The 12,139-nt window shown below is 39.3% G+C and overlaps 1 protein-coding gene across 5 annotated transcripts in view; it reads right to left on the reverse strand.

The window, feature by feature from the left end:
• Positions 1-3,282: 3,282 nt before the first annotated feature.
• Positions 3,283-12,139, reverse strand: part of HS3ST5 (heparan sulfate-glucosamine 3-sulfotransferase 5) — a 295,067-nt gene continuing 286,210 nt past the window's right edge. For all 5 annotated transcript variants that reach the window (XM_056566358.1, XM_056566360.1, XM_056566361.1 and 2 more), the window contains 2 exons: positions 11,596-11,734; positions 3,283-9,319 (listed from right to left, as the gene is read on the reverse strand). In XM_056566358.1, the coding sequence (XP_056422333.1) occupies positions 8,389-9,319; positions 11,596-11,702 (1,038 nt within the window). In that variant the 5' untranslated portion in view covers positions 11,703-11,734 and the 3' untranslated portion in view covers positions 3,283-8,388. The remainder of the gene's footprint in view (positions 9,320-11,595; positions 11,735-12,139) is intronic.

Consider the following 12,139-nt stretch of genomic DNA (forward strand, 5'->3'; position numbering starts at 1 on the left):
GTTGATCGCCACATCTAAAATGAAAGTGAAAGCTTCCCGGCAGCTCAGTTGGTCTGATCGGGACCATCGTGGTGAAATTGCAATGTCCTGATCAGCTAGAACACGAGTGGAGGTCCCCTCACCTGCATCTGTCGTGTCCGATCGGCGATTGATTGCTCCAAGCCTGAAATCCAGGCTTGAGCAATCGACCGCCAATAACATTGATCTTTGCCGTGTCAATGCACGGCAATGATCTGTGTATGAGATCGGTATGTGCAGTGTAATAGCCACTGGGGGGGGCTATTGCACTGCAAAAAAAAAAGTTAATAAAGATCATTTAACCCCTTCCCTAATAAAAGTAAGAATCCCCCCCCTTTTCCCATAAAAATACTGTGTAAATAAAAATAAAGTGGTATAGCCACGTGCGGAAATGTCAGAACTATAAAAATATATCATTAATTAAACCGCACGGTCAATGGCGTACGCGCAAAGAATTCCAAAGTCCAAAATAGCGTATTTTTGGTAACTTTTTATATAATAAAAAAATGAATAAAATGCGATAAAGTCCGATCAATATAAAAATGGTACCAATAAAAACCTCAGATCACGGCACAAAAAATGAGCCCTCATACCGGCCCGTACGTGGAAAAATAAAAAAAGTTATAGGGGTCAGAAGATGACAATTTTAAACATATACATTTTCCTGCATGTAGTTACGATTTTTTTTAGAAGTAATAAAAAAATCAAACCTATATAAGTATACTATCATTTTAACCGTATGGACCTACAGAATAAAGATAAGATGTCACTTTTATCGAAAAATGCACTGCGTAGAAACGGAAGCCCCCAAAACTAACAAAATGGCATTTTTTTTTCTTCAATTTTGTTGCACATTTTATTTTTTCGCTTCGCCGTGGATATTTTGGTAAAATTACTGTCCCTGCAAAGTAGAATTGGTGGCGCAAAAAATAAGCCATAATATGGAATTTTAGGTGCAAAATTGAAAGTGTTACAATTTTAAAAGGTGATGAGGGAAAAATGAAAATGCAAAAACGGAAAAAACCCTCTGTCCTTAAGGGGTTAATGTGTGTCTTTTTTTTTTTTTTTCTTCTTTTTTTTTATAATGTTGTCTTTAACCTTTCTGAGCATTCCATGCAGTCAGAGACAATATGTTATAGGTCACATGGTCTCCAGTGGAGAATGGCTATGCTGCACTGGGTGGTTAGATAGCAGGATATAAGGAATTTACTGAAGGAATGCTATCCGTTAAACCACTGCAACATAACCAGCCCCCCTGGAGACCAAGTGACTCTTATGACATATTGTCTCTGGCCGCATGGAATGTTGGGAAAAGTCAGAGACAACAAAAAAACTTGCTTTGGGTGTGGGCCCTGTGCAGTGCAAAAAAAAAAAAAAAAAAAATGGGACAAAGGTGATAGAATATTACACAATAATAGAACTTGGCATCATCAACTCTCTTCAAGTTGAACCCTCTACAACCCTGACTAGGGCCAGGGCAGCGGCCCATGATAATTGCAGAAATCACTGGCCACCAAAAAGAGGAGGTGCACAAAAAAAAGCATAGGACTCTTATTGCTCTTTCAATGGGTACTCTGGTGAAAATTTTTTTTGTTAATCAACTGGTGTTAAACAGATTTGTAAATTACTTCTATTTAAAAATCTTAACCCTTCCAGTACTTATCAGCTGCTGTATACTACAGAGGAAGTTCTTTTCTTTTCAAATTTCTTTTCTACCACAGTGCTCTCTGCTGACACCTCTGTCTTTCTCAGGAACTGTCAAGAGCAGGATAGGTTTGCTATGGGAATTTGCTCATGCTCTTGACAGTTCCTGAGACAGACAGAGGTGTCAGCAGAGAGCACTGTGGTCAGACAGAAGATAAATTCACAAATTTCTCTGTAGAATACAGCAGCTGATAAGTCCTGGAAGGGTTAAGATTTTTAAATAGAAATAATTTACAAATCTGTTTAACTTTCTGGCACCAGTTTATTTAAAAAAACAAAAACAAAAAAAACAGCTTTCACCGGAGTACCCCTTTAATGTGTGTGGTACTGAAGTTGTGAGCCAATCCCAATAGGAGATCATAAAGAGGCTGTAGAGCAGGCTGCAGAGAAGATATATATATATGGTGAGTAAGGAAGGAAGGAATAGCACTACTTGCGATTGCTACAGAAATGATAGGGTTAAACTCCAAACGAACAGCTTACACGGAGGCGGGTCCAAAAAAGGCTGTCAGCTATGGTGGTGCTGGGAAGATCCGAACATAGGAGAAAATCAATGTGCATAGAAGATAAGCTCAAAAATAAAATACCCGCACTCACCATTAGGTTAGCGACAGCCGGCTCCTAGGAATATATGATAGTTAGACCAACGGAACGGGGACCATGCTGTAACAGGCGCTCAGGTGTGAGGCGATAACCGGTTATTTCACGCTATATGCGCCTCATCCGGCCTATACAAACATACATACATATATACACACACCAACTCACTGAAAAAAAACAAGGGTTATCTAAAATCCTTTACACTATCACCTGGCACGACATGATTGATGTCTAGGACCAGTAAGGGACGAGAGACAATTGTTAGTCCCATGACACAGACAACCATACAACCAGTCTTTATTGAGACATACTGCACAGTTTTTGCTTAGGTATGAGGTCACACTTGAGGAAAGAAAGGGTGATAGTGATTAGTTAGTTTTTCTTAGGACCATTGTTTAAGAGGAACAGACTGAAAGGCGTGGGACATATGTGTAGAACTGCACCCCTGTGGACCTGTAAAAGAATGCATTCGCAAATCATGTGAGTTTTTGACATGTTATCCCTATACCTCTTAAAATATCCCTGCAACTTTAGTGTGTGGTTATTTATTATTCATGTCAGGACTTTATCTGAGATCATTGTACAAGGTTTTAGGTTTTAATGAATGCAAATAAAATTGTATATTTTAGTCAGTAGTTATTTTCAGATTAGATTCACCAGCTCCCCAGTAGGCCAGTTGGAGCCCAAGGACCTGGGTGCCAGGACAGATCTGATAGAAAATGATTTGATTGACTTCTCCTCTATACATTAGTGCATATAATTTACTGGTTGTCAGACTGGAGGTTCAAGTGCTGGTCATGTGACCCAGCTGCAATAATACAGTGCATGGATGCAGTTGAGCTAAGATGAAATAGATGGCACTGCAGGAATACTAAAAAAGAAAAAGACAGGAGTACTTCTGAAATATTCGCATATTTTAAAACTGGTAAGAGCGCATGACAGAACCACAAGTGAAAGAAATCCACATTTAGTGATTTTAATTCATTCCATTTTAAGTTACCACAATAAAACTTCTCACAATAATTTAAAGTTGAGTCATACTCAGTTTTACAAAATATAATTACTTAATGTGAAACAGTATGTACAATAAAATATACATTATTTACAGAACGTCTCTTTTGACAAATACGCATTGAGGGGGATAGCTGGGCTTCTTTTTCTTTTTGTCAACATGCTACAAGTGACGGGTACCTGTACAAGAAATTATAGTGCAAATTCACCACAGTAACTTTGGAACAAGAATAAGACGAGCACTGATTTATTTATATGAAAATAGTAGAATCTTTTGACAGTAAAGGCTTAGTATCTTAAAGGGATAATGCCCGGGGGCTGATTCTAACGGGGTGCGGTGTGGAAGATCACGGGGGTCCCCAGCGGTGGGACCCCCACGATCAGGCATATTATCCACTATCCTTTGGATAGGGGATAAGATGTCTTAGCGCCGGAGTACCCCTTTAATGAAACAGACAGTAAGTTATAGAAACCTGCTGCTTCATTTGTATATATCTCTCGTAGACCGATCTAACTCAGTGTAATCTCTATGTATATATAGAAAACTTCTTTCAGCTAGAATGCATTGCATATAAAGTCATGTCTTTTATTCCTAATGGATGCTTCTGGTTTTTGTGTTTGATGTACACAGCATATATTATTTTGTATTTAAATTTCTATTATACACTCTACTCTTGTTTGCATTAAATACTGTTTGGGGAGAACTGTTTGCATGGGCTGGAGAAGCATTGTTATCCACAATCATTACGAAGTGTGTTCAGTCAAAATAAAAAACTGTTTGTGCTTTCTTACATATACTTTTAAAAAGAAATCCAAAGCTATTTGGAATGCAAAGGAAAAGTCATCTATTCTTATTGCTCCAATGCATCCAAAAAAAAAAAACTCCTTTTGTATCTACAGCTCCTATGAAGACCTGTAAGTCTCCTTGGTAAAATACTAGAAGTAGACCCTGTGTAGTCTGACCCGGCTGGTCATGCTCCCTTTAATTTGTCCCCTACCTCCTGCTAATGTATATTAAAAGGTTAGCAAGGAGTAGGTAATGAAAGGATGGAAATGTGACCGGGGATCAGACTACACAATGATTGGTTGTTGCCAGGAACAATGGAGATACATAGTGGTACCATATTGTACATCAAGAGTTTGTTTATATTTTTAATTGTCGATCCATTTGTAAAGTAAAAAAAATAAAATAAATCAGTGCAAATATAATGCTTTCAGAAAGTTTTCAGATCCGTTCACTTTTTGTCATGTTTTGTTGAAGGCTTGTGCCAAAGAATCAAAAATATCAAGTCCTTCCAATTCTGCACCTAATGCCCCATGAAGAAAATACTTTGCATGAACAAATATTCAGACACTTTGCTTTGATGCTTAGATCTGTGGGACTCCTATATCTCTTGACTGTCTCTGAGATGTTTCTGCACCTACATTGTAGTGGTTAATTTAGATGCTTGGATCTGATTTGACAGACCCCTGTCCATTAAAGGTCTCACAGTTGACAATTCATATCAGATAAAATAAACCAAGCCATGATATGGAAAGTACTGCCTATAGAGATCAGATACAGGATTGTGTGGAGGCATAGGTCTGGAGATGGGTACAAAAAAATATCTGCTGCACTGAATGTACCGAAGAACTTTCCAAAATTGTTAATTTAAATAATCAGGGGAGAAAAACCTTAGTAACAAATATAAGCAAGAGCCCAATGGTCACTTTGGCTGAGGTTCAAAGTGCAAATGGAAGAAACTTTTGAGAAGGTTAACAATCACTGCAGGGACTCTTAGACTATGAGAAACTATAGTCTGATGAAACCAGGATTGAACTTATTGGCCTCAGTTCTAAGCGTTGTGTTTGGAGGAAACCAGCCACTGCTTATCACCTGCCCAATACCATCCCTACATGAAGCATGCTGTTGACAGCAAACATATTGTAGGGGTGTTTTTTTTAATGGCTGGCAAAAAGGGACTGGTCATGGTTGTACTTTTCTCTTTTCAACTTTCCTTCAGACATATTGTTAATAAAACATAGAGTGCTCTGTGCCATATATGGGCCAAAGGTTCACCTTCCAACAAGACCCTAAGCACACAGCAGAGACAACTTAGAATGTCCTTGAGTGGCTCAACCACAGCTCTGAATTAAACCTAATGGAAAACCTCTGGAGATATCTGAAAATGGCTGTCCTCCCACTGTCTCCATCCAACTTGACAGAACTTGAGTGGTTCTGCAGTGAATAATGACAGAAAATCCCCAAATCCGGGTGTGCAAACCTTTTGTCATTATACCCAAAAAGACTGGAGGCTGTAATTACAGCCAAAGTAGTCAAAGGAGCTTGAATTTAGTACTATGGGGTTGAATACTTAAACAACTAAAATATTACATTGGCATGTTTATTTTTTATAAATTATTTTCTAACATTCCGTTTTTACTTTGTTATTATGGAGTATCAAGTGCAGAATCACAAGGGGATTTTTTTATTTTATTTTTCAAACATAACAATTTGTGAAAAAAGTGAAAACTTTTTAAATGCATTGTATGTGCATGCCCTTTAATATTCATTCCAAAGTTGGTAGTAGGATCATTAAAGGCAAAACACACTTAAACTGGAGGACTGCATGTTGTGTCAGTGTTGAAAAACTATGTATGTCCCGTTGATCTTTCCACCAATAAATAAAAGTATTACATTGAGTAGTAGTCTATTCTGGTAGTACTGTCAATATTCTTTTTATCTATGGGAACTATTAGTCATTGTAAGCTAAGTGATCATGAGTAAATGGCTTACATAGGTTTATTTAACCAAATGTTATTATATATTGCTTTAAAATTAGCTTTTGCCAATGTAGTCTGACTATACTCTTTATGCCTACATGCATATCAACGTGTATGCTTGAGTCTTCACAATGTAGTTTTAAAGGATTTGTGGCACCATTAACGCTTTTCCCCGCCCAAAGGATAGGGGATGTGTGACCCGACCACTGTAACTTCCACCAATCTTGTGAACAAGGTTCCAAATGCTACTGTCAGAATGAAGCTGCAGATGGGCATGCACACTGCTGCACCATTCATTGTCTATAGGACTATCAAAGACAGCCAGTACTCATCTGCATAAGTGAAAATACACTTAGCCTATCTTTGGTAGTCCCATAGCAAGTAAATGAAGTGAAAGCACATGGGCCCATTCTTTGGGAACCCCGTTCTGTAGATTGTAGAAGGTCCCAGTGATTGCACTCATACAATTATCTTCTATTAAGTGTTAATTTTAGAACAACCCCTTTAAGGCAGACATTGTGTGTAGGAGAATGAACACCATTCAATCTAATGTGAAATCTGAAATGCCTTTCCATAAACATGCTCCTTAAAGGGGTACTGCCACCCTAGACATCTTATCCCCTATCCAAAGGATAGGGGATAAGATGTCTGATCGTGGGGTTCCAGCCGCTGGGAACCCCCGCAATGTTGCATGCAGCACCCACCTGTTTCTTGTCCGGAAACACTGGAGGGTCTGGGTCACGACCACGGGAACGGAAGTCCGTGACGTCAGGACTCCGCCCCTGTGTGACGTCACGCCCCATCCCCTCAATGCAAGTCTATGGGAGGGGGCGTGACGTCCCCCTCCCATAGATTTGCATTGAGGGGACGGGGAGTGACGTCACATGGGGCGGAGTCCTGACATCACAGACTTCCGTTACCATGACGCGACCTAGACCCTAGAAACAGGTGGATGCCACATGCAACATTGCGGGGGTCCCCAGCGGCGGGACCCCCGCAATCAGACATCTTATCCCCTATCCTTTGGATAGGGGATAAGATATCTAGGGTGGGAGTATCCCTTTAAGTTCTGCTCTGTATTTGCAGCTTGTATGATGTAGATTATGCCTATTTAATGTGGCTAATACTCACCCAGGCTACTTGATGCAGCTTCTACATGGAACCCACATTTTTTATGTTTGCAATGGAAAAAAATTGCACTGTAAGAATTACAGTTTGATTTCTCTTAGAAAACAGAAGGATGTGCTTTTCACCTGGATTTTAAGTGGATTCAACACGGAATCCAACTAAGCTTGCATGCTTTTGTCTGTGGAGGTGAAAGGAAGTCTGCAGTCACATAACGCAGCAATAGCTTTGCATTCTATATAGCTAGGGCAAAAATGGACAAGAGCAGATAGTATTAGCGAATGCCTGGGGTTGCCTTTTGGGTCTACATATCATGCTGCTGAAAGCTAAATGTTCATATGAATAAAATATTATCTAAATGTCTATTTCTAGTGTTTTTATGATGCCCAAACTATGGGCTGTATGAAAGAGGGAGACAGGGACAAGCTCACTTATTATGGTAGATGTCTCTTTGTGTGGGTATAAGAAGAGATGTATCAATAAAGGCCAGCAGGACCCGTTGCTGGTTACTTACTTGACCAATCCCCTACTACTGCAATTCCAACATTCACTGCAGATCTCCACTTCCTGGTCCCCAACTCAACCCAAGCCGGGTTACCTCTGGGACCAATGATTGGGTATTTTCTGTGTGTGTTTTTGTTTGTCAGCCTGTCCCATTTGCAAAAATCTTTGTATCGCTAGACAACCCCTTTAGGCTGAAAAATGGAGCAGACACCTGAAGGCACCCATGTACATGAACTCTGTGCTGATCCTGTTGAAATCTGTTGCATTAAGTGACACTGATCTAATACCTATGGGTACCTATATGGCTAGTTTACGATTATACATACATGTTTTATTGAGGCATCTGTGGGTAAGTGATATAATGGAATGCTGATCTTTTCTGTAGGAAACATTGCCACTATTCTTATTGTCTGAAATTTTAAAGTGAAATTTCCATTTTGTTAGAATGCTAATCGTACTTTCAGTATATATAAGGAAGGGATCTGTTTCTTTTTCAATAGAAACGGTTTCCTTTAAATATTTGGTCATATACATAAATTAATTTTTCTCAAGAAATTAATTTTTTTTTCTATTCAAGGTGTCCAAGAAAAGTGCATAATTGTCCTATTATAGACTTTACTGAAAGCAATGTGCAACACATAGTGTTGTAGAAAATAGTAGTCGTTAGGGCCAGTTAAATGTTCTCCCAGTGATCTGGTAAAACTTCTGATTAAAAGGATGAAAGAACTTGTGCAATTTGGTAATGACTGAGGGATCGACCTCAGGATGGATGCGCCCCTTGCTACCAGCCAGGCACTTGTTAAAGACAACATTAAACCGCAAACAATAGAAACCTCTGGTAGCATTAAAGTATAGGTTGTATTGACTTATCCTGGGTGGCAGATTAAGAAATTTTTCTACCAGCTGCAGTTCTGGCAGTGGTTCGGTGATTAGCCGATCCCCGTCAACTATGTGGAACTGTTCAATAGGAAAATACTTCAACCATCTTTCCAGATGCTTTGTATAGATACTGGTCCTCACTGCCTTGTACTTAGTGTTCACCTCACAGGTATTTGGGTCCATAGCCATTTTTTCAAACTTGTAGTAGGTCTTATTTTTCCTTTCCTTGCCCTCCAACACCTGTGTATAGTCAGAAATGGCTCTTGTCGTTGGCTCTCTAACAATTATGAGTAACTTAATAGAGGAGTTCATTTTATAAATCCTTTCAGGGACCTCATCTGTGATAAAGTAGGCAGGACTTTTCTCTATAGTTATTTGGTGAGCATGGGAGAAGGGCATCTTTTTTCTGTACCACTCAATACCCTTTGCGTAGTTCTCATCATTGTCAAAAAAATGAATTTCTTGAGAGGCCTTCACCACAGCTGGATGGAGATTTAACATTTCAAGTAAGGCTCGAGTTCCTCCTTTTCTCACACCAATAATGATCGCCTTTGGTAGCTGCTGGACCAAGTTATGTAGGAGAATTTGCTCTTTAGTCGCATTTCCTTTACGGAATTCATGTAAGAGTCCTCTTTTATACTGCATAGCACGAAGAGTGATTGCATCCTGATTTTGTGGACTGAATCTACCTTCGACTGAACAAATTGGCGGCAGCCTGTAATGACAAATGTTTAGAAGATTAAAAATACTTCCTATAATAAAGCATGCTGAACAGACAGGAGAAACCAATCATTGTATGCCTGATCTCGGCAATGTTCGAAGGTCCCATAGATAGTAAATGTAATGTTGGCTGTGCATACGCAGTATACTCCATTTATCCATGGGGATATTTAACCTCTGTTCTCCTGATTGGTGGGGGTCCCATCAGTGAGACCCCACCAATCAGCTAGTTATGCCCTATGCTTTGGACCTAAACTCTTTTAACACATTATAATGCCTATTGAAGAAGTATACTGTCTTATTTTGCATTAAAGCATTGCTTCTAGGGAAGAAAACAGTGCAATATGGAGATACCAGTTATCTGCACACACAATGCATGTGGCTTATATTTCTGTGTGGCTCATACATATGAACATGCCTCCTAAGAAATTTAGGACATTGGCTGCATTCGGCTTCCCAACCACCTCCAGTGGCCGCAAAGAAGCTAGAACCTCCCTGAGAAATTACATTTTATTAGATGGGAATACCCCTTTAATTGCAAGGATTGCAACATTGCTAGCAAATAAGTAAAACACTTGGTATTGGGGGAGTTGCGGCTACAAAATTATAGAAGTTTTTTTTAGGACTGATTACAGGCTTTTATTAAAGGGGTACTCCACTGTCTCAGCATTTGGAACATTTTGTTCTGAACGCTGAGTGCGGACACCGAGGCTCGTGATGTCACGGCCATGCCCCCTCATGATGTCACGCCACACCCCATCAATGCAAGTCTATAGGAGGCGGACTATCGCCAGCGTTCTGAACCTGTCATCACTGTCATTCTGCCTAAACCATGAGTCATCAGGGTGGTCTCGGTGGCTTCTCCCCACCCCACCAGCCTGGAGTAATAGAGCTTTCCCTATTTGGGTATAGGGATAGATTTATCAATAAAGGCCAGAGGGGCACCAGGGACCCCCCCCCCCCCCCCCACCCCCCAGTAACAGGCAGTAAGAAAAAGTTCCTTGTAAGGATAATCTTACAATATGAAAATTATGCTAATGCTACTTCGTTGCCTTTTTAAGATTAGACAGTTGTAAGAAAATAAGAAACATTTTCCTCATTGCACTAGATTGCAAATTTTACCTGTAAAACACTTATTCATGTCTATTTATTACAGCTACTATACTAGTAACATCCACTTGATATTGGAGGATTTGAAGGCTATTAAAGATGCATACACTCAATATAATTGACCTGAGTTTACTTCAATCTAATGAAATGTTGCTAATTCCCCATAAAGTGGGATTATTATCTCATTCATATTCAGTAAGCCGTCTCCTGTTTATCCTGATATTTTAATGCATGAGTGTTTCCTCTACAGTGAGTACTTAGTGCCTCTAGGGATAATAAATACAACAGCATTGCCTCAAACTGCTGAAAAGCTGATATAATCCAATGCATGAGGTTAAATTAGTGTGATTTGCCTTTACACCTCAGTTTAAGGCTTCTTTATAGAAGGACACATTGAAGGACACATTGTTGATATCAAGAGATTCACCAAAATAGTGGACAGGACTTCTTAGCTTTTAAATGATTCATGTAGTCTAATAAATGCATTGTAAAACAGCGTCATTGTATGGATTATTCACACAAGCGTGGAAAACACTGAAGGAACAGTTTGTAACCTTACATAAGATGACAAACACAATGTTGTATTTTATAGCTTGAGCGGCCAAGGATGCTGCCGATTCTACAGAGAAAATAAAATGAATAACAAATAAAGGCTGCACATGGCAAAACTAGACGTGTGAGCACTGGTGATGGATTGGACAACACCAAGAGCTGCTGCAGTATCAGAAACAACTATTTAGGAATACAGATCTCGTATACTGGCCCTATATGCGATAAACCAGCAAGAGTGGGTTCACATGTAGCATTTTTCACAGTATTTTTAGCCAAAACCAATATTGGAACCAACACTGAGAAAAACTATAATGGAAAGATGCCCCTTCTTTTGTGTTTTGGTTAAACATACATAACTGTCAAATATTTATTTACAGTATTGCTTTCATTGCTTCTTATTTTGAAGTTTTTGCATAACAAATTTTGGAACACACAGAAGATGTGAAATGTGCAGCTTAACCCTAACACATGGAGAGAAGTTACATAAATGCATTTCCTCTGATAAAAATTAGCAGGGATTTTTTCTAATACATGACGTCTCCATCCCTCAATGTTTTACATTTATAGACAAAGAACAAAGTTCAAATCATATAACCTTAAGGCACTTACCTATCCAAGCTCCCAACTCTGGCAACTAGATATAGGAGACTTCCAACAGCAAGGCTGCCTAGCACCAAAAGCTTCTGTCTCAGCAACGCCTGCTGTTTGAATAGCATGGCCCTCCATCAATCTTCAGGACTTCTTCAGTCTGTGGACAACAGCACACATAAAGCATTTATGAGCACGGGTACAGGCTAATGTCTATTAACAGACAGTCAGTCAATGCTCAGCTACAAGTGATTAAGACTCCCGGAAGGAATATAGGTTGATGACTATTTCCTTCAAGATGCTACCTGTTGAGTGAATGATTAGATATATCTAATATATATCTAATGGGGTATGGGTGTCAAATGTAATATATGATATAATATATATATATGTATATATATAGTATACAAAAAAAAGAAAATGGCAGCAGCACACTTGGTCAAAAAAATGGAGGCTCTTAGCGCACTTTTTGATCAAAACGTGTCCCCCCATCCACCACGCGGAGGTGGCCTCATTTCGGATGGGACCTTAACATAAATTCTGAGCCTAACACTCCTAACACTCA

Source organism: Hyla sarda, chromosome 3, assembly GCF_029499605.1.
Source record: "Hyla sarda isolate aHylSar1 chromosome 3, aHylSar1.hap1, whole genome shotgun sequence".
Taxonomy (NCBI): domain Eukaryota; kingdom Metazoa; phylum Chordata; class Amphibia; order Anura; family Hylidae; genus Hyla; species Hyla sarda.